This window comes from Chinchilla lanigera, unplaced genomic scaffold (assembly GCF_000276665.1).
Source record: "Chinchilla lanigera isolate Chin_1 unplaced genomic scaffold, ChiLan1.0 scaffold00056, whole genome shotgun sequence".
Classification (NCBI taxonomy): Eukaryota; Metazoa; Chordata; class Mammalia; order Rodentia; family Chinchillidae; genus Chinchilla; species Chinchilla lanigera.
In genome coordinates this window covers 11,400,940-11,422,482 of record NW_004955457.1, presented here as the reverse complement: position 1 = coordinate 11,422,482, position 21,543 = coordinate 11,400,940, and the positions used below count along the sequence as shown (strand labels likewise).

Here is a 21,543-nt window from a genome sequence, read left to right as displayed (position 1 = left end):
GAATTAGAATACCCATACTCAAGAGTCACAGCTGCAGAAAGAGCGTGAATTCCTTCAACTGAGAAATTAAAGACCTTATGGGTTAAAAACAAACCCAGATGAAATTAAGAGGCTAGATAGACTCTCTGGAACTTGGTTTATGTAACAGATGACAACAATGAAAAACTTATGTAAATTAATGATTCAAAGAGAACTCGGGAGTGATATAAACAATTTAATGCCCATTAAATATTCTATAAGACTGCTTAGAACCAATATAATAGTTAACAGTTTATTTCCTCTGAAAAAATGATGAAATCAACAGACTCTAAGAAGAAAACTAACATTAACTGAACACCTACAACTTTCCACACTACGAGGCCTGTTACATATGTAACCCATTTAAATCTCAAAAGGTAGTACAAGGCCAATATTATTAGTATATTCATTGTACCAATTATCAATGAAAGGTTAATGAAGACTTATCTTTCCAAGATTAAGCAGGTACTGTAGTTACCAACAGACTACTTATTCCTTCCACCATAACAGTACAGTTCCTATTATCCTTAAAGGGTTACAGCTTAAGCTTTTCAGATATTAGTAAATAAGAAGTTGCTTGTCAAAAAGATGTTCAGTAATATTAATAAAGCAAAGAAAATGGTGGTTAACATTTGCGCATTCTTAAACAACTCAGAAGAGGGGGTCAGAAACTGGTGCACTAGGCTATTTGTAGGGAGAGCCAGACTGCCACACAGGTGGGGATGAGGTATAGCTCAATGGGAGAGCACATGCTGAACATGTGCAAGGACCTGGTTTGATCTCCAGCACACACACGAGCACACACACCCACATCAACAGAACATCCTTAATTCAGCTTGAAAATTGCCAGGTGATCTGGTAGAGGGGGCAGTCCCAAGACTAAGGCTCATCTGAGAGGCCAGTGGCTTAGTTTGTCTCGGAATTTCTGCTACCTCTTGGGTGGACTCCATCCCAAGTCCTCCCTACCTGCTCAGGTTCTATGGTACTGAGTGACATGCCTGTTAAAATCACTCACTGCATAAAAGCAGGGTGGTCTAAGAAGGGAGACAGAGCCAGATGTTGGCCAAAGACACCAATGCTACCAGCTTGGTAATGAGTGAAGATAAGATGTGGGCAAGAACGGCTCTAACACTGCAGTCAGTGTCGCCGTCTCTGGACAGAGGGAGATGAGAAGTTACTGAGCTCATTTATCCCAAACTTGCTAAAAACAACTCTCCCTACGGGAGGAACTTGGTTTCGTTCACTGCTATATCTGCAGAGCCGTAAACACTGGCACAAAGAGGATAGTAAATATTTGGTGGGTGAATGAAGTAACTCTCCAATAGTTTCCCAGTGTATTTGGTGAAAAATATAAAAGCCTTAGTGTGGCTTGAATGATCTGGCTGTTGCTTGCCTCTTGAAAACCAAGTCAAGACACTTGTACCTTCACTTAACTAAGGTGGCTCTAGCAACATGGGCCTTCTTTAGCTTCTCACCCACACTAAGCTCTTGTCCTTTGGCCAACCTACCTGGAACAATCCCTTTTCTCTGACTAGCTTCTTTTCATCCTTCAGGTTATAGCTTAAATGTCACTCATTAGAAGAGCCCTTTCTGATCTCACTATCTAATTTAAATGGATCCCTAATTCTTTTCTCAGTTCTCTACTTCTTTACCTTATTTTCTTTATAGCATTTGATAGTATACATTTTTATATGCTTATTATTAAATCCATAGGCTGTGAGCACCTAAGGGTGGGGGATATGTCCATTTTATATAATGTACACCAGAACCAGCACAGTACATGGCTCAGTAAATATAATTAAGTACAAAATGATAAAACATTTGAGAACAGTGTATACAGTAGACGGGAGGAGGGACTGGTAAATATAAATACACAACTGTCGCAGTTCTGGTAAGATAGAAGAGCCTATTACAAAGATGGGAACAATAAGCATGAAATGGATGTGCAAATGCAATAAACCCCTAGAGGTTATGCCATGCTTCATTCTAGATTTGAGAGTCAGAACAGAGGTGCCAAGGACGATCAGCTGGCTTCCCCTGGGTCTCTGGGAGAGTGGTAGTATTTTAAGCAAAATAAGATGGGTGTGAATTGTGGGGGCCCCGGGCAAAGAACATGGGCAAGGCAGCTAAACATCTGGGATATGGCATGTAGGTGCTAGTAAGACGCTGGTGCTCTTCCAGCAGCCCTTGTAGCTCTTGGGAAGTGCGGTGCTCTTAAGAGGAAGAGCTGATGTACAAGACAGACCTACCTGAAACTATGAGTGTGGATTCCAAGATCAGAGAGCAAACAGGAAAGAGAGCACCAAGGAAGAAAAACTACTCTGGTTATAAAGTATGGCTAGAATCTACTTAAATGCCTGCCTTTGCCTGGTCTTTATGGTTCTACCTCCACTCCAGACCTACTATAAAGAGAAACATGGTCAAGAGAAACGCCCCCTTGCTCACCCTGTCAAAGGGTCTTCTCTTTTTTTTTTTCTTTTTTTTTTTTCGTTTTTCTCCGGTACCGGGAACCGAACTCACGACCTTGCGCTTGCCAGGCAGGCGCTTTGCCGCTGAGCTAAATCCCAGCCCCAAAGGGTCTTCTCTTTGAGCTACTTCTTGGGCAGGTTTTTCTTTTAGTCCATAATCTTTCATAAATTTAACAGATTAGCAAGTAATGAACAACAACAACAAAAAAAACAAAAACCCCTCAGACACAACTTAAGAGACATTATTCAACATCACTATGGACATTCTTCAGAAATTACCAGCAAGTCTGATATTCTTGAATTAACATTATAATATTTAAATAAGATAATGAAATAAGGCCATGATTTGAAAACAGGTAGAAAGCTATTCAGCTTAACTCTAATTTTTCTCCTGGCTAATTATGATAATTGCTAAGGGATTTTTAATTGATATGAATATCAGCACAGTGAAAATCCAGCTGGACTGATTCAAATCATTCTGAGGATAGAGAACTGGGAATTGCAGCCTTTGTTTCCAATCTAAGTCAATATAAAACAAGATTCTCTTTATATAAATCAATGTTTAGATAATGCAAACAAATTATAAAACTTGCTACCGAAACTTACAGTATGGATAACCATTAAAGTTTATAAAATATAATACAAAATTAAACTTGAAAAAGTACAAATACCTGAGAAGACTATTAGGCATTTATAGAAGTTTAAAAACTGGTGAAAATTCCTAAAAATATTTGTTACTCTTCAGTATTATTTGATAGTCATTAAGATAAGGTAGGTAATTCCTTCAGTGAGATAAAAAATAACTTCTATTAAGGACAAAGGTGCTAAAATGACAAGGCAATAACATGAGAACACAATCAAAAACAGAAACTGTATTCTACCTACAAGGCAGTAAACAGTTACATGCATGAAGAAAGCAGTAGTGTCACCTTGGTCAGCAAATGAGAAGGTTTTCCTGCAATGTTTCTCAGAAGAAGGGATGTTTCCCTGTCCAAATAGGAGTGCTTGTGCAGGAAAAGAGAGAAAAACAAAAAAAGGAAATAACAGAAGTCAGTGGAGGCCTTATATGTTTAAAATATAAAGTAGACAAAGCAAGAATGATTCTCTATAATTAATCTCATATCTTTTAAATAAACTGAGTAAAATATGTCCATAAAGAAAATTTTTAAAAGAGAAAGAAAAAGAGAAAGTAAAGGAAGGGGAGGTAAAGACCTTATCCCTCATGTATGTCTGTAGATATATTCCAAGTGAATCTTCCCAATTTCTGGCTCTTTGGGAAAATAGATAACAAACAAAGATCACAGAGCCAGTCTGGCTTCTAGGCCAGTATCCCTGAGTGCTGCGTAAAGAGTGTAAATAAATACACATCTGAGACCAGTGACCACCATATTCCTTCCTGTTACTAAAGCCTATTCAAGTCCCACACAGCTTTAAACAGTTAAACTGATTGGAACACAACAGGACTACATCATTTGAAAAATTTCTGCAACTGTTTCTGATCAATTCAATAACAGACCTCCCAAGAGGAAAAACCACTGGTAAATGTTTTAGCTAATAGAGACACTTGTTTTCAGTAAAAATTTATGGTCCTCATTATAGGATCACGTTGCACAGTATAGGACTTGAATAAAAAATGAAAGATATGAACAAAATATTAAGAAGAAGTTTCCCCCTTGTTTTAAATGAATTGAAATATATTTTCATAAAATGATTTGTGAACACTGTTTTTATTATTTCCTGGCTTAATAATTTTTTAATAACATGCTCTAAGTTTATATAATTGTATTTATCCTTTCTAACATATACGCAATCTAGACTTGCTTTTCACTAAATAACCCTGAATTAGTATTCATTTTCTAATGGTGTGTATTTACTAGTCACCACTGGCAGTAACACAGCATGGTGGAGTTACACAAAGAAGTTCTATAATGCTACAGTATGCAATAAATCTAAGTTCTTTTGACAAACTAATTATTTGGAAAGAAAGTTATGCAAACAAATATAGTACTAGAGCTGCACCCATTCAAGAAGAAAATGATCCTAGGTGATAAACATGCTACTTTAAGATTGGAAACACTGCTACAGAAGACAATACTGATTTAATCTGCTCAGATTTACACTATGTTGTTTGCTATGTGATATTTTATTGCCTATAATGTTAAAGCTGTGTCTGAATACAAGATGAACCTATCTTCATTCCTCTCACTCACTTCTTAAAAACAAACAAAACAAGAAACCTGAGGTTAAATTGAAAATATTCAGTAAGATTCACCACTAACATGGTTAAACAGTAGTAAGAATAGAGAAAATTACCCCTAGGTTCTCATTTACCGAGATGGTATAGTCTTCCTAAAGATAAATATTGGTTGGTTCATCCATCAAGATATTAGGTAGGCAGAAATTTCTGAAAATTCAATTTAGTTTAAGGTTAGCGATCTGCCAAGACCAAGAAGAAAATCAAGAAGGATAAAGAACAAAAAAAGCAACTACTACAACTTTTACTGCTCTTATTCCCAATCATCTTTGTTATTCACACCAAATGTAATTTCAACATCAAATTCAAAATTTAAGCTTTGAAGAGAAAACGAGATTTACTCAATTTCTCTAATTTATATCATCCCAAGACTTGAAGTCCCCTCAAATTTATAATATGAGCAGTAAGAGGCAATGATATTTAATCACATTTGTTTCAGGACTCATTAAGTTAACCCATTTTGAAATATTAAAATAGCTTAAAACAAAAAGGGGGTAATCATTATGGTTGGTGACCCAAAAATATGACACAACTTAAACATGAAACCATGAACAACAGTTCAACATGGTCATAAGTTATGTTGTGCTGATCATTAAGTATATCTAAAATGTATTAATAAACTTAATAAAATTATGTTGTGCTTAGATGTAGCAATTCACTGCCTAGTCTGTAGCAGGGAGAGGGTGGGTCCATGTTCCTTTCATCTATGCTACAAGTATCTATAGTGAAAGAACAGACATAGAAAACAAAGGCAGCAAACTCCTCTCAGTAAATTGCTTTCTTTATCTATCATTCCCTATGGTATTAGTCAGAGTCAGCCATACACAGCCATACACTGCTCCCAGAATTCCTTGCTCTTCAGAAAGGGGCAGGAGCAGGGTGTGTGTGTGCATGTGTGCGTGCACGGCTCGGGGGTGGAGAGGGAGTGCTGGTTACTGGAGAGGGACGCAAGAGGCGTGAGAAGAGTAGGGTATAGTTGAAGGTTTAAGAACAGGAAAAGACTGGTTTCAGTACTTCAGCCCCACCCTTGGGGTGAAGACATGTTGTTAACCAAAAAGTGTACATAGTATTATGTAAGTACAGCCTTCTTTTATTTTCTTCATACACCACTGTACCCACAAAGTCAGAGGCTTATCTGTAATTCATTTTATGGGCTTGTTTTCCTGCTTCCATTTTTCCCCTATTAATTTATTCAGCTATTTTTCAGGTTCTAACTTCGAGCTTGCAAACACACTAGGCACTGCAGATGAAAAGGTAACAAAAATAACCAGGCCCTTCTTGCTTCAGAGAATTTAGAATCTAGTAGGTAGATTCAGACTCACTGGCAGCTACAGGGCTGTGTGTTAGGTGGAATGGGACATGTAGGACATGAGCACCTATGACAAAACTGGGGGCTCAGTGAAGTATGACTGGAGAAGCTTATGGTCCTGAAGGATGAGTAAGAAGTTGCAAAGATGAGGGGGCAGGGAGGACAAATAGAGACCGAGACCAGCAGTGGTAGCACTGTCTTCAAGTGGGCATTTCATAAAGTGCTGAGGACATTCTGGGCTGTCACAATGAAGCACAGAGAATTATCAGTATTTATTGGGAGGGAAGCAGAAGTGTTAGATGCCTTGCAATCATGGAAGAATGTCACACAACAATGGAAGTTCCACAACCTGTCCCACATGATTTTTTAAAACATGTTCTTACATGGAAAATCACAGAAATGGGAAATCCTGTTTGTAATAATCCAAGTTTAGAACCTAACTAACTTCATTTTATATATAAATACAAAATAATTTTGTGAAGTTTTAACTTTGAATGACTTTTTAAGCAATGCATTTGCTCTGTGAAATAAATTGAGGGAACTCTGCTTTCTTTTGTTCAAATATAGAGTTGTTCATAATGCTGGAAAAATCATTTTACTGATGGAAACCTAGTTTGAAGTAAAAAAATACTCTCAAATTGCAAGAATTTTGTACTTCCTTCCTTCGTCTATAAATTGTCTCAGTACATTATTCCTACTTCAGTTATTTCCGCTTCTCTCTTACCACATACATGTGTCATGTCTATTATCAAAACACATTTTAGTTCTGGGGGGCCGCTCATTACTTTTATTTTTTTTTCAGTACTGGGTTAAACCCAGGGCCTTTGTATTGAGCTACATCTTCAGCCCCTTTTCCCCTTTTTAATATTTTTAAAATTCTGAGACAAGATCTCACTAAGTTGTTAAATTGGCCAAGGTGGGCTTGGAATTGTGATCCTCCTGCCTCAGCTTCCCAGAGTGCTGAGATTACAGGAATGTGTTACCATGCCTGGCTTTCTTATTTGAAACAGACAAGAAAACCAACACACACTTATGATATTCTTACTTCACTTAAATCCAAAGTTCTTTTTTATTGTACTATTAGGGCCTTCACACTCAGCTACATCCTAGGTGCTATTTATCTAAGACAGAGTCTCACTAAGTGACCCAGGTGGGACTTGAATTTATAATCCTCTTAACCTCAGCCTCCCAAAAGTACTGGAAATACAGGTGTGTACCAGTGGGCTCAGTCAAAGTTCTTGATTATAAAAAGTTCTTCTTGACTATTTTTTATTTTATTTTACTTTTTGGTACTGGGAATCAAATTCAGGACCTTGTGCTTGCCAGGCAGGTGCTTGTGCCACTGAACAATATATATTCCCCAGCCCCTTGACTATTTTTTAAAAATGTTTTTTTAACAGCACTGGACAAGCAGGAACATACTGAAAAATATATTTTGTTATAAATTTTAAAGGTAATTTCTCCTTCATATTAGGTATTAGGGCATCTCATTCATTCACAAAAATATGTATGTAGGCAGCTTGTATTAACTATGAATTTGGGATGGTAAAGGTGATGTTATAAATTATTTGTTATAAAAAGGGGGCTTTGGAGCTAAAAGCATTAAGTACTGCTGTGTGGACAGAAGAAACGAGGAGGCACATACATATTACTGTAAGTGTGGTTGATACTTAAGAGCAGTGGAGGAGCACCTGGAAGTGACAGTGAAGTGTTTTTCACACAGCAGGATATAACCTATTAGGTGATGACAGAGTGTAGTAAGTGAAGGAGAGTGGGTTTAGGGTTTTAGGGGCTTCTCCTTTACGTTTCATAGATGACTATGAGGCAGTACATTGTCCAATGGAAATACAATGCAAGCAAGACACAAATGTAGTTCAAAATTTTAAGAGTAGCCACACGAATTTTAAAAATGTAAAGAGAAAATATGGAAGTAATCATATCTTTTATGTAACCAAGAACATCTAAAACAATTCAAAAGCTAAATACAAAAATTAACAAGTTATTTTTATATTCTTTTTGTCAGCTTGTGTGTAGCACACCTTAATGTGGTTTAGCCACATTTTAGTTACATAAGAGCCATGTGTGGCTGATGGCTACTCTAAGGGCTATGCAGCTCTGCAGATCCAGATTTATCAACCACTGACTAGAGAATACATTCTTGAAAAAAACTAGGTTTTCAGTTAAGCATTCTGTGCAAAAGAATCATTCCATTTGGTAACCCCCTCCTAAAGAACAGCAAAATTTGTTACTATCCTAAGAAACTGAAAAAGACTCTGTCTTCGGGATAACAAAATATGGTTTCAGATTTCAATACAAAATTCTCTATATCAGATACACTACCATCTATAATTTACCCTGAGTGTTGGTACCCTATCATAAAGCTGCTTATTTAAGCTTTGTTCCCTTAAGCTTGGTTTAATTTTGATTTGAAAAACAGGTTGCATGACAAGTTCTCATCACTTGGCTCCACTGAATACATTCTTCCTCACTGACACCTAAGCAGTCCTACACAACATGTTTACAGAACTTACAGGTGTTGGCTCAGCCTGTTCCTCTGTGAAGTCAATATGACGCTGGGCCTGCTTGCTGGGACATCTCAGAGAAATAGCATGCTGTGAAAATGGAGGAAGGGAGAAAATGACAGGTAAAGGAAGTGAAAAGGGAAGCTCTCTGTATCATGCAGGAAGAGAAAAAAGATCACAGAAATGAACAAAACAGTAATGAAAAGTTGCATGCAATAACATTTTATTCTTTTGTGTAAAAGTTAGGTGCCCAATCAGATGATCTTAATGCTTAATACTTTTAGTAACCTCATTCTGCTTCTGGATAGTACAGCTGTACAGAAGAACTACACAGATACACTGTGTCCAATGTAAACCCCTCTTAGCATTGACCACTGCTTGCCAGCATTGACCACTTCTCCCCTCACTCAGCCGGTCACCCCTCAAATGCCTGTTCTAAGCCTTCATGCTCTACCAGCTTCTAGCTTTTCCTTTTCCCCTCTTTCATATGACCATATTTTCCACAATTACTTAAAAAAATCACATCCATTACAAAGATCTTCCTCTCTATGTCTTATGACTAAACCCAGATTCTTTTTCACCCCTCCCTTTAGTGCTGTGTGAATAAATAGCCCCTTCCCCTCTTCAACGCTAAGCATGTATCAGATCCCACAAACCCCACCTCTAATATCTTCAGTCTTTGATACTCAACCAGATCAGCCAGTTGCAAGAAGAAAGGAGAAAAGTTCTGAGTACCTTTCTTTTGTTAAACTGTTATTTTCTCCTCGCCACCACCAAATTTCCTCAATTCATACTATATAGTTGCTCCATTTCCTAGCTACTCACCAATTCCTTAATTCTCTGCATTCTTTATCTCTCAAAACTCATCATTTGCATTGTAATGCATTCTGCAATTCATCCTCAAAGTCACCTTTTAACTTCAAAGTTTTCTGCCTTTCCAGTCATAGTGTTTGCACGCCATGCTGCCATTACTTGGTGGTGGTTTACTCTATATGCTTTCATTTCATACCCCTAGAGTTTACCTTCACAAGGAACTGTGTGCTATAATCAGCTTTATCCCTTACAGCCCAGGGCAGTGCCTAGGCACTCAAATATTTATGAATAGATGAACAATGTTCATGCCACATGCTAGGTCAGCTGCTTTTGCTTTTCCATCTCTATAGTTTCTCATTAAACATGTTCAATAGCACTGCTTCAATTATTAGATCAACAAGAGGCCTATTAAATCTGTATTGCCAATATCCTTGTTTTTAGAAAATAGAAACATGTATGAAGGGAAAAAAAGGGCATGACAAATGCAACCAACTCGCAAATGGCTCCAAGGGAAAAAATGTATATGTACTTCAAAAGAACGATAAATGAGAAAGAATGGGTAGAATGTTAACAATTAGTGAATTTGGTCAGTGAATTTCCCCAGTTCTTTATACTTAACATGATTTCAAAATAAAAAGTTAAAAAAAATTTTCTCTAGACTCAATCTTGCATATGTTCTCATTATACAGTTCTAAAGGATTACTGGTTAAATTTTTAAAAAAAATCTAAATTTAAAGTATTCAAAAGATGACAATGTACCATATTGAACAGTATGACAGAACAACATACAATTAAGGCTCAATACCTCCTTGCAAGAAATGAATACGTGAAGTGACAAAACAGTACAAAGATAGACAAAAATTTAAAGTCAATTTATGTTGTCACATTAACAAAAATGAACAGGATACAAAATATAATTTATTTAATGTTAACTAGGTCCCACTTCCACAAAGTACTTAAATAGTGTATTACCAAAACATTACCCCAAATCCAGTCTCACCTACTCTTTATCATTACTTACATAAATCTGAAAGCTGTGCTCAAAACATTTAGGAAAAATGAATTAAGGGCCAATGCTCTCAACTTTCTCATTTTCTCACTCACTTGCATTATAAAGTTATCACCCTCTATTGATCTTTCAAAAACTTTCCACTGCTAAATGAAGTAATCATTTGCAAGCCAAAGTCCTTGGGAGAAGAGTGAAAGCACAGGTATTGAATGCATTAATCTAAACCCAAGAGTCATATCTTTATCAAGAAATTGCCTTGTACCAAAGTAGCAGTTACAAATAAAACACTACCACATGACAGCAAACACTTTAATTGCTTATTTATAAAAAGCAGAGGTTTATGCACCCATCCTTTCACTAAAATGGATGTACATTTATCTTTTACTGAGACATGTATGTGTTTTTCACAAGTATTACATTGAAAATAACCATAGCATAATAATGAAGAACACAGATCCTTGGGCCACAGTGCTTGTGTTCCAGCCCAGCTAGGCCATTTACCAGCAGTGGGCTTTTCTGACTTCTTATGTAACCCATTTCCTTAAGTATAAAATGAAGATTAAAAAACAGCATTTATCACCAAAGGTTTCTACAAGAATTAAATTATAATTTTATTACATTATTCTAAGAACAGAAAACTGCCAGTCATTTGTATTTTAAGGCTTAACTTACTTCATTTGGAGTTGTTAAACTTTATTTAAAATATTCAAAAATATACTAAACTACCACCAGATGGGGATGTCACTGCATAAACCTCTGGCTTTTTCCCCTCCTGGCTATGGAGTTCTGTCCATAGCTCTGGCTTTATGAGCACTGGTCAGTCTACTCTTGTCTTGAGTCCCTTTCATTTGAGCTCAACTAGACTGTGCTCAAATCCTTGTGCAGGTAATGTAGTTACCCTCTGCCTCTGCTCCTTTTACCATAAAATAGGGGTAAGGTACCTATTCCATAGGGTGTTGTGTGGAGTCAGTACATTAAGACATGCAGATCACAATGTGTAACAGAACAAGCACTCAATACAGCAGCTTTTATTATTTTCTGTCCTTTTTTTTCTTTATTCTTCTCCTTTTACTGGCCATTATATAGTCAGTAAATGTTCAAATGCTCTTAAAACCACTTCCTTTATATTTTATAGCCCCTTACCAGTCCTCCACAAACCCAAAACAAAACAGAAAAATAAAATGGATTGAACACCAAATAAGGACATTTTTACTTCTGCAAAGAAAAAAACCCACACAGACTAAAAAAAAAAAAAAAAATACAAGGGTTGGGGATTTAGCTCAGCGGCACAGCGCCTGCCTGGCAAGGCCAAGGTCATGAGTTCAATTCCTGGAACAGGAAAAAAACAAAAACAAAAACAAAAACAAACGAACAAAAAAATACACCAAGAAACAGGGCATATATGCCAGTGTTGACTAAGGGAGAGTGTTTAAAATATGTTTATTTGAACTAGACTTTTCTTCAGATTTTTACCAAACCTTCATCATCACCTTTCATCTGACAGCTACTCCTTCTGTTATTAAACCTCAGTAGGTCGATGAAACTGGATTTGACACCAGTTGGTACATGTGAATAAATTTCAGTGCAATGAAGCCACTAGACTTTATGAGAAAGGTAGCTAAAATAAAAACACACATCTAATCTGGAGCCTTGATGTCAATGCGATCACATTCCAAACGCTACAAAATATAATTGCTTTTTCTTTCCAACATCTCTAATTTCTTCACAAATTAGCTTTTGAAATAGTCCTAGAAAGTGAAGGAAACTTGGGATTTTACTGAAGTTACGAAACGCTGTGTTACACATCAGAAATCTAAAAAATCATTTATAAGTTATAAAGTTTAATAGCTCAGTCAGGCAATTTTTCATCATAACATAATAAATCAAGTTTTTTATTTTATTAACTTTATTCAGTAAAACCTTTGAAATCTGCTATAAACTACACTGAAAGCTTTAAAAAGTATTTTCCTTCCTTTTTTTTGAGACAGGGTCTCACTATGCAGTTCAGGCTGGCCTTGAACTGACTATGTACCCCAGGTTGGCCTTGAACTTGCAGTGATCCTCCTGCCTCATCCTCCCAACTGCTGGGATTACAGCTGTGCACCACGTCTGGCTAGTATTTTCATTTTATAAATACATTTTCATTCGTAAAATTCCAAGTTCAAAGGAATAGTTAAGTTAAATGCCACCAGAAAATAAAGGTATTTTAATAGAAGTACATTAACTTTTAATCTGTAAATCCTATTTTACAGAAAATTTATAACATGCAATTATCACTTAAATTTATGAAGTGTTCCCCCCCCCCCCCAGTACTGGGACTGTTTTCTTATTGAAATATTTTAATTAATATAAATAAACTACAATGAGTAAATGAAATGCAAAATATATTTCACATGGGTTCAGAAACAGATTTTGTTAGTATTTTAACTACAATAAATTCTAATTTTTAAAACCTAGCAAATGATCATTGCTGTTGATGAACTTCAAAAGAACACTAAAATTATTCTATAATTGACTTTTATGTGTATCCAAGGTGAATTTTTATGCTGAAATATTTTTTAACATTCAAGAAATATATATATTTTTTGAGACAGGGTCTCACTCGCTATGTAGTGCAGAACTGACCTTGAATTCCCTTATGTAGCCCAAGCTAGCCGCGAACTCACACTGATACTCCTGCCTCAGCCTCCTGAGTACTGGGATTACAGGCATGTGCCACCACACCTGGCAAAATAATCATTTTTTAACAAATATGCTTTTAGATTTTGGTGAAAATCAGTAAGCATTTGTGGCCTCAGAATTCACACATAGACTTCTCAGTTATTTGACCTACTTAATCTCTATAGTCCTGGCTTAGATGGAATAATCCACCTATCAAAGAAATAATATGATGAGTGTAATTAGGCTTAAATGAAATAGCACATGTGAAATACATGGAAGCTCAGCATTTTGACAAAATTTAGGAAAGAAAAGGGCAGGAAAAAAACACACATTCTGCCTAATGTGGAAGTGTACTGTGCCAATCTCTGGAGACTTTCAGCAAGAAGGCAGGAAGAGGAGCCCTGCTATTTTTTACTGCAGACTGTTTTAGTTGCCATACTGGCACCTACAAAGAGGAGACCAGGCGTGCTACTAAACATTCTGTAGGGCACAGGCCAGCTGTTCACTACAGAAAACCATCAATCCCAAAATGTCAATAATGATGCCAGCAGAGAAACCCTGATCTAGAAGGATCAGAGGAAGTTCAAATGCTGAACTCGAGCCATCTCCTAAATCTAACCCTTTTGCTCCAAGTGGGCTGCTTAGACACTGGCAGCCAGATTATAAGCCCTCCAGGTAGGGGACTGATAGAATCTTCTTTGCAGAAGGTCACTAGCCTAAGACAAAAAAACTTAGGAAATAATCCCAATGTAGACACTTAAAAAGAAGCACGCTGATGTCCCAGAGAGAAAATGTAGTAAGACTATACAGGTTAGCTGCAAACTGGAAGTATATAGTTATTACAACATAAACCCTGTATCAATTCCAACAAAACATGTTGGGAGCATGGCGAAATTGGAGGGAAGAAGTGAAGGCATGGTCTACAAAGACTGCTAGACCTTCATCTCCCAGATTGAGAAGGTAGGAGATACTACATATAATGAGAAAAAAACAGAAACAAAAACAAAAAACAAGAAATAGTGGATTTAATGACATGGAGGCAAATACCATAAAAACCAGCCAAAAGGGTTGGAAGTGCTTACCTCTGGGAACAGAATATGATGTGTGCAGTTTTTTGAACTCAGAACTATTTCACTCTTTAAGTAGTTCTTTAATTCCATGCATGAAAAACTAATTTTTGAAAACTGTACTCAATTTTAAGAAAAACTCCATGCTTGGGTTTGGGATATATAGAGTTTAGTCCCAATTTACTTAATTTGAATTAGAACAGAGCAGACCCAGAAAAAGGCATACTGAATCTAATTTTAAGCCTGTTAAACCACTTTTTTTTTTTTTTAACCTGTGGGCAAAGTAAAAGGACAGGACTGGTAAGATTTTAGGCTATTTCTCTATTTTATCCCTGGTTTATTTACTGTAATGATTTAGATCTAAAGCATCCCCTAAACCCTCATGTTTGAAATATGATCAGGTCATGGAGACACTATATTCATCGGTGCATTCATCCATTAATAAATCCAGCACCCTGGTGTGTGGTTAGGAGGTGAGTCACTAGGGACAGGACCTGCAAGAGTATATTCTTGTACCTGGCTCCCCGCTTCTCTCTTTGTTTTCTAGCTGCCATGGGTTGAATACCTTTTCTCCACCATACCCCTCTGCTGTCTTGTTTCTACCTTTGAGGCAGGTAACCACGGACCAAAATAGTGAGCCAAAATAAACTCTTCCATCTTTAAGTTGCAGGTGTCAGGTATTGGATCTTAGTGATGGAAGTGATTAAGACACTCATCAAACCTTACAAAGTGTAAAAAACACTATACTATCAAATACTGGTACCCTTGCCCATGTGTACCACTAGATATCATTTGAAGAGTGTTTGTTAGGAGACAGGGATTTTTCCCTTCACTTATCCTTACATTATTTCAACTTTCATGAGAGTATTTGACAGATAGACACAGACACACAGACTTCAAAATAGCCTTACTGATTAGTTCACAACCTGTCCTCAGACACCTTGACCCAACTCAAAATAATCTTATGGGAAGTCATATTAATATACAAGACAGAATGATGGGGAGCATACATATTTTAATAAAGCACTGCTCAAACATCAGCAGGTATATCTGAAAGACATAAAGACTAAGTAGCTGGTACAAAACATAATTCTCAAGTATCAAAAAGTAGAAGCCAGGTTTCTTCTATTTTTTAGAGTGATATGATTCTTGAACTACCTTATAAGGAAAGTAGACCAAATAGTACTACTACATTTTTCTTATGAGAAATTGATATTTAGGCAGGTTAAACAACTTGTTTAGGTCCCATGAACAGTAAGCAGCAATGAAAAAATTTCACAGAAAGTAGTTTTTAAGATACAGAATATCTATGTATCACTGGGTAAAGTTTAATTTTAAATAAATGAAACTTTTTAAGAGTGATATTTGCTAACTTTCTTTGCAATAAAATTCAAGTTTATCTCTAAACCACACTGGTTCATGTTTCATTGTATTCCACAGAATCAAACAAACTTCTTGAGTAAGAACAACAGCTATTGATATGTTAATCTAAATAATTAAATCAATTGGAGACAAAAAAAGTCAATAATCAAATAGGTATAAATTTTAAATTTCCCTATAATTCTTTAAATGTGTTACATTTTGTATTACTACTGATTATTCATAGATTCTTTTACTCTATTTTACTAACTAGACAGTATGTAAACACAAGCTTACTGAAAATGCTGACTTTATTTTGCCCCATTTTCTTCTTTCTGGGTGCTACCCTACAAAAAAATTGCTGTCTTAAAGAAAAGAATTCAATGAAGAATTCTCTCTCACCAAATTTAGCTCTTGTTAAACTTATCACAAATATATGCCCTACTCTTACTCCATCATACTCAGGGGAACTTTTAAAAGTCTGTTCATATAAATCCCATTTGAATCTCTGGACCACTCTCTAAGGAAGACAGACCAAACAGAACAGAAGATAAAACTATTTTTCTTACAAGAAATTTGCATTTGGAGAGGTGAAACAACTCACTTAGGCTCCATGAGTGGCAAAGAAAAAAACTTACAACAAGATTTCTGAGTCCAGTAGCTCTTTCCACTATTCTACACTGACTTTGGTGACAAAATGGTATAAACTCTGAAAACTAGTGTCTATTTCTTGGGGGTTTTTTGAGAGACTCTTGCTATGTAGTTTAAAATGGTCTTGAGCACACTACATAGCCCAAGCTGGCCTCAAACTTATGACAATCCTCCTGCCTCAGCATCACCAGTGCTGGGAATACAGGTGTGCACTGCCACACCCAGTTTGAAAGTTAGAATTTTAAAGGACTAAAAGGGGATATAAGTGCTTTTGTTATGTTCTCGTTTTAAAATGTACATTAAAAAACAATTATTATCAGCTTAGTAGCAATTAATGGCTTTGCAAATCACACTTCAATTTTTAAACCATCTGAAAAAACTGATGTTAATTCAAGGACTTCCGGTCAAAAGGATAAAAAGAAGAAAACTAAATCTTTTCTAAATCATCTCTGTGACACCAACATGTGTTGATGTACTCCTTCTGTAGTCTTTTTTTTTTGGTGTGGTACTGGGAATTGAACTCAGGACCTTGCACTTGGCCAGGCAGGCACTGTGCCACTGAGCTATATCCCTGGCCTGTAGTCTGATTTTAAAACTTAGATCAAAAGTATTTCTGATGAATTTTAAATGCAGAATCAACAAAGTTATAATTAAAACTACAGTCTTTTAGAATCATTTCCCCTTACTGAATACTAAATAACAAGAGATAAAAAGTTCTTTCTATTTACCTCAGCAATTGGCTGCTCCTGATGTGTTAAATCCAGTTCTTGAGGCCGTGTCACTTTATCAATATCCAGAGAGTCCATGCTGGAGGCTGCAGAAGTGACACTAGAGCGAGACGAGTTACTAACTGAGCGCACTTCAGCATCACTCACTGTGCCTGCAGATGCAGTTCTTCGGTGCTGATTGGTTACCATGGGCTTAGTGTCTTCCAGCACAGACTGCTGAGCGGCTTCGTCCATGCTCAAGGAGGCCTGTTCTAACTGTGCAGTGATGTCATCCAGGGAGTAGTTAGCATGGGAAGGTTTAGCTATCCTATTAGATGAAGAAGATAGTCCTTTCAAGGTGCCATGTTTTGATGGATGTCGGTTAACAGCTAACTTCTGAGTAGCTTTTGTTTCTGTGATTGGTCGCTTACTACTTCCTGAACCAATACTGCTGAGCTCCTGCTCTATAGAGCAAAGATCGGCCATCAGTGCATCCAGATCCACAGTCTCTCCTTGATTCAGAGCTTCTGCAAAGAACAACAAATGCTTCTGGAAACCATAACACAATTTACACATTTTATTATGAGTCAGTTAAAGGCAAAGGAAGAAACAAAGGAATTCACCTCACTGGGCCTAAAAGCCAACCAAATGAAATGCTTCTAACCGTTTTTTGCTTGTTTCAAATTCCAGTGGAAATTTTTACAAGCAAATAGAAGCGTCTTTTAAGATCACTGATATAAATGAAAGTAAAGTTATGAATTCAAAGACAAAGAAATTACAAAAACTTAATACTATACTATTTCAGTGCTTTAATCATTTCCCCTATGTAACATTTTAGCCATAGGTTTTAATAAGCTATTAGTATGGTCAATGGCTGGGAAGATATTAATATCAAAAGAGCTATGGGCATAAAAAGAGAAGTCAAAGTCTAAAAAGCACATACTGAAGTGTTAATTCCAAACACTATAAAGCTGACTAGGTGGAGTACATTATTTCAGCCACAAGCGCTGATTATAAAATTATTAATAAATAAGTTCTCTGAACTTAAATCCAGTGGAAAAAAAACAATGCCATTAAATTTGCTATGAGGGCCCACTTGAGTATGTATTTTGTCAACCATTAAAAAAAATTAGTTAGAAAACTGTATTATGGTCCACTTTGCTCTTCTCTGTGATGATCTAAATTAGTAATATGTACAGAGCAAAAAACAGAGAAAGTCAAGTTATGCATATAGGTTTTGAAATTATAGTACCACTGTTCCTACATTATATAAGTTAATATACTACTGTATACTTAATTACATCTTACCATTCAAGTTGTATATGGAGAAACGGTAAGAAAAATTGGCCATGTTTGTTTCCTGGCGAAGAGGAGATCTTTTCACTGGTTCTACAGGCTTATCAGAATCCAAACTCTATAAATAAAGAAAATTTAGTAAGACATATTAAATTCAGTTACATAAAACTTTATGATTAAGTGAAATGCTATATAATCAATGACACTAAAATTTAAGTAATAGCCTTAAGGAAAAGTATTCAGTAGTTTCACTACGATTATTTCAATTTTTAGATACATACTTCCTTTTAATGCACCTAAGACTAGCACTGTTCAGAGTAAATATCTTTACAAATACATCAAGTTCAGTGACTGATCTTATGAATTCTCTATAAGATAAACTAGTTATAGTCATGCTAATCTAAGAAACAGAAAAGCACTATACAGAAAATTTTGTTATCTCTGTCCTCAGCAGGATGTGTTTTTGGTTTGGGATAGCTTCATTCTTTGGCATGAAGCAACCTGGAGGTAAGGAACAGTTCTGGACACAAAATTACCAAGATCCATGAACTTAACAGAGCAATTACAACTTTAAACAATGAGGAAATACTCTTGTTCTTTCAATCTCTAATAAGATGAGGGCAAACCCTAACTCAGCTGTACTATCTGTGACAAAGCTAGACTAGTACTTACACTTAAGGGTAAGATGACTTGGAAGTGTTCTCATTACTTTTTTATTTTATTTTTTTGGTGCTGGGGACTGAACCCAGAGCCTTATGTGTGCTAAGCATGTAATACACTACTAAGCTACACAACCATCCCTTCCCACCTTCCCCACTTAACTCTTCTACCGTAAGGAAAAATGGCATGTACAACAGAAAATTTCAGGAAAAAGGGAAAGAAAGCCAGGTTTAGTGTCAGTAAATCTGCAAATATTAGAACTAGTCTTCTAAAACTTTAATTTCTAAAAAAATTATCAAATAATCTTTAAAATAAACAAAATTTTGGATACTCTATAGAATCATGGAATTTGATTAGAATGCTATCTTCATTATTCATTTATCTCAAGATAATATGCATGGGGCTGGGGATTTAGCTCAGCGGCAAAGCGCTTGCCTGGCAAGCGCAAGGTTGTGAGTTTGGTTCCTGGTACCGGAGGGCGGGGGGATATGCATCCACAGAAGTAGTGGTCATTCTATTTTTAAAGCTATCAAACAAAGGAGATACAAGTTCTTCACAGTCCTATTTTAAAGTTCCACAGAACAGCCTGGAAAAATCTTTAACCTTAAACCTAATTCTTCTATAACAATTTAAGCCCTAATCATCTTTTCCTGGGGGTAACTGGAGAATAAAAAGTAGCTAATGTTTTCTGTAAAATAATTTATATTAATTGAGGGCATGTTTAAAGTTAATCCATTACCAGTTAAAATAATACTCCTTAGAACAAAAATTTAGTGAACTAGTAGGGTGACTTTTAATTTTTTTGAGGAGTCACTGAGAATTTGATAAAAAGTCATAAAGCCTCTTTCACAAAAAAGCAATGATAGCTATTAGTCAATCTATGTCCTGGTTTTAACATTTATTTTCTCTAGAGAAAGATTGTATGATGAAAAGAACAGTCACAGCTTAGTTTAGGAGCCAACTTTTTTGATGAATGTGTGGTACTTCACATTTATGTCAGGCGTAAGCATACAAGGAAATACATGGCACCCAACTAGAGAAAAGCCATTCTCAGTGGAAGAGCAGGAGTTCCCATTCCATCTGGAACAGATGGACTGATACCTGTCTGTTCTCTTTTTTGCCCTTTCCCAAGTATGGACAATTAAACCACCAAGTCAGGGAAATCCCACATGTCCGCTAGCCCTTGCATACTTTCCTTGATGAACTTTAACTTCCTATTTCCCTATATTCTTCTTCGGCTCAAGCATAAAACTGCATAGCCTGGTCATCATCTCTATGTCAAAATTACCTTTGTAAAAAAAAAAAAAAAAAAATTAAAGAATTAAATGGGAATGATTTGGTGACTACAAACATAAGAAAAGACATTTCTGACAAAAAGTAATGCTACTTCTGATTAGAGATAAAAGAAACGATCCCTATGAAATCTTAGTAGGATTGAAAACACTCTCACTAATATTTAGTATTAACATAATGATCACAATGTTATCTGTCTTTCGGAATGATCTACAGGTATAGAAATGAGCTAGTACTTTCAACTTCTACCATACCACTTTACTTTTCTGTTAGGATTTCATACTTATGCATTCCCAAAGATATTTAAACATAAGTTTACTCCTAACATTCTCACTGTCATGAAATTAAATTTACTTAATAAATGTAACCATTTTCACAAATTGAATATAATGCAGAAAATATTAATGAGAGGAATAAAAACTGTATCCTTCCATCCTAAAAGAGTATTTCAGCTTAGAAGATAAGGGTCATCTTTTTTTTTTTTTTTTTTTTTTGGTCTTTTTGAGACATGGTCTCGCTATGCAGTTCAGGCTGGCCCTCACTTTGTAACCCAGGTTCATCTTGAACTTGCAATGATCCACTTGCCTTAGCCTCCCCAGTGCTAGAATTACATGCATGTGCCACCACGCCCGGCTTCTTCATCATTATTTTTAAAACCCAAGATCCAACAAACAAAATGAAAAAAACTCTGCCACTGTTTTAAATGCATCTGGGAATGAAATGTTGTCAGTATTCTGAAAACATTCAATAGAAAATACTGACATATGAGGAAACTATATTGTAAAATGTATTTAAATTTATTAAGTATAGAATAGCAAGATTTACTAAAATTTAGACAAATTTTAGGCTTTAAAACCTTTTAAAGCTAGAAATCTCAAATTTATGGAACAGATTAAAACAGTTGGTCTAGATGAACAGAACTTCTGTTACAGAATTCTTTTTTTTTTATTTTATTTTTTTATTTTAAAGAGTAAAAGAAGGATAACAATAATAGGGGGGGCTTACCAAATTACAGACAAAGTGTTAGGAAATTATCAATGGTTGTTGTTTTACATATTGTTATCTACAAGATAGTTTCTCAGGAAAACAAACAAATAATAGTGAGTTACAGACAAAAGAGGTAGCAGATTATCAACAGTTGTTGTACTATACTTAGGTATCTTCAAAGTGGCTTCTAAGGAATATAAATAGAGCTATACATGAATGACCTATTGAATAATCATTCAATAATTCTCAATGGTTGTTGTAGGAAACACAATAATAAACATGGATCCATTTATGAAATAGGAAAGGAACAATACAAACATTACAGAGTTATGGATAGATTAGTAGGAAAATATCAATGACTGCGGTAGTACATGGTGATATCTTCAAAGTGGTTTCTCAGGAAGAAAGAGATACACAAGAAGGATCTAACAAGTAGTTACAGCCTAAGGGTTGTCAAAAATCAAGTGAG

The 21,543-nt window shown here is 35.9% G+C and overlaps 1 protein-coding gene across 6 annotated transcripts in view; it reads right to left on the bottom strand.

The window, feature by feature from the left end:
- The window catches only part of Raph1 (Ras association (RalGDS/AF-6) and pleckstrin homology domains 1), a 68,046-nt gene that overhangs the window by 40,135 nt on the left and 6,368 nt on the right, over nt 1–21,543 (bottom strand). For 3 of the 6 annotated variants that reach the window (XM_013520695.1, XM_013520696.1, XM_013520697.1), the window contains exons 2-5: nt 18,147–18,252; nt 16,860–17,365; nt 8,581–8,661; nt 3,416–3,490 (exon numbers count right to left, since the gene is read on the bottom strand). In XM_013520695.1, the coding sequence (XP_013376149.1) occupies nt 3,416–3,490; nt 8,581–8,661; nt 16,860–17,365; nt 18,147–18,252 (768 nt within the window). The remainder of the gene's footprint in view (nt 1–3,415; nt 3,491–8,580; nt 8,662–16,859; nt 17,366–18,146; nt 18,253–21,543) is intronic. The other 3 variants (XM_013520699.1, XM_013520698.1, XM_013520700.1) reach the window with 3 other exon arrangements.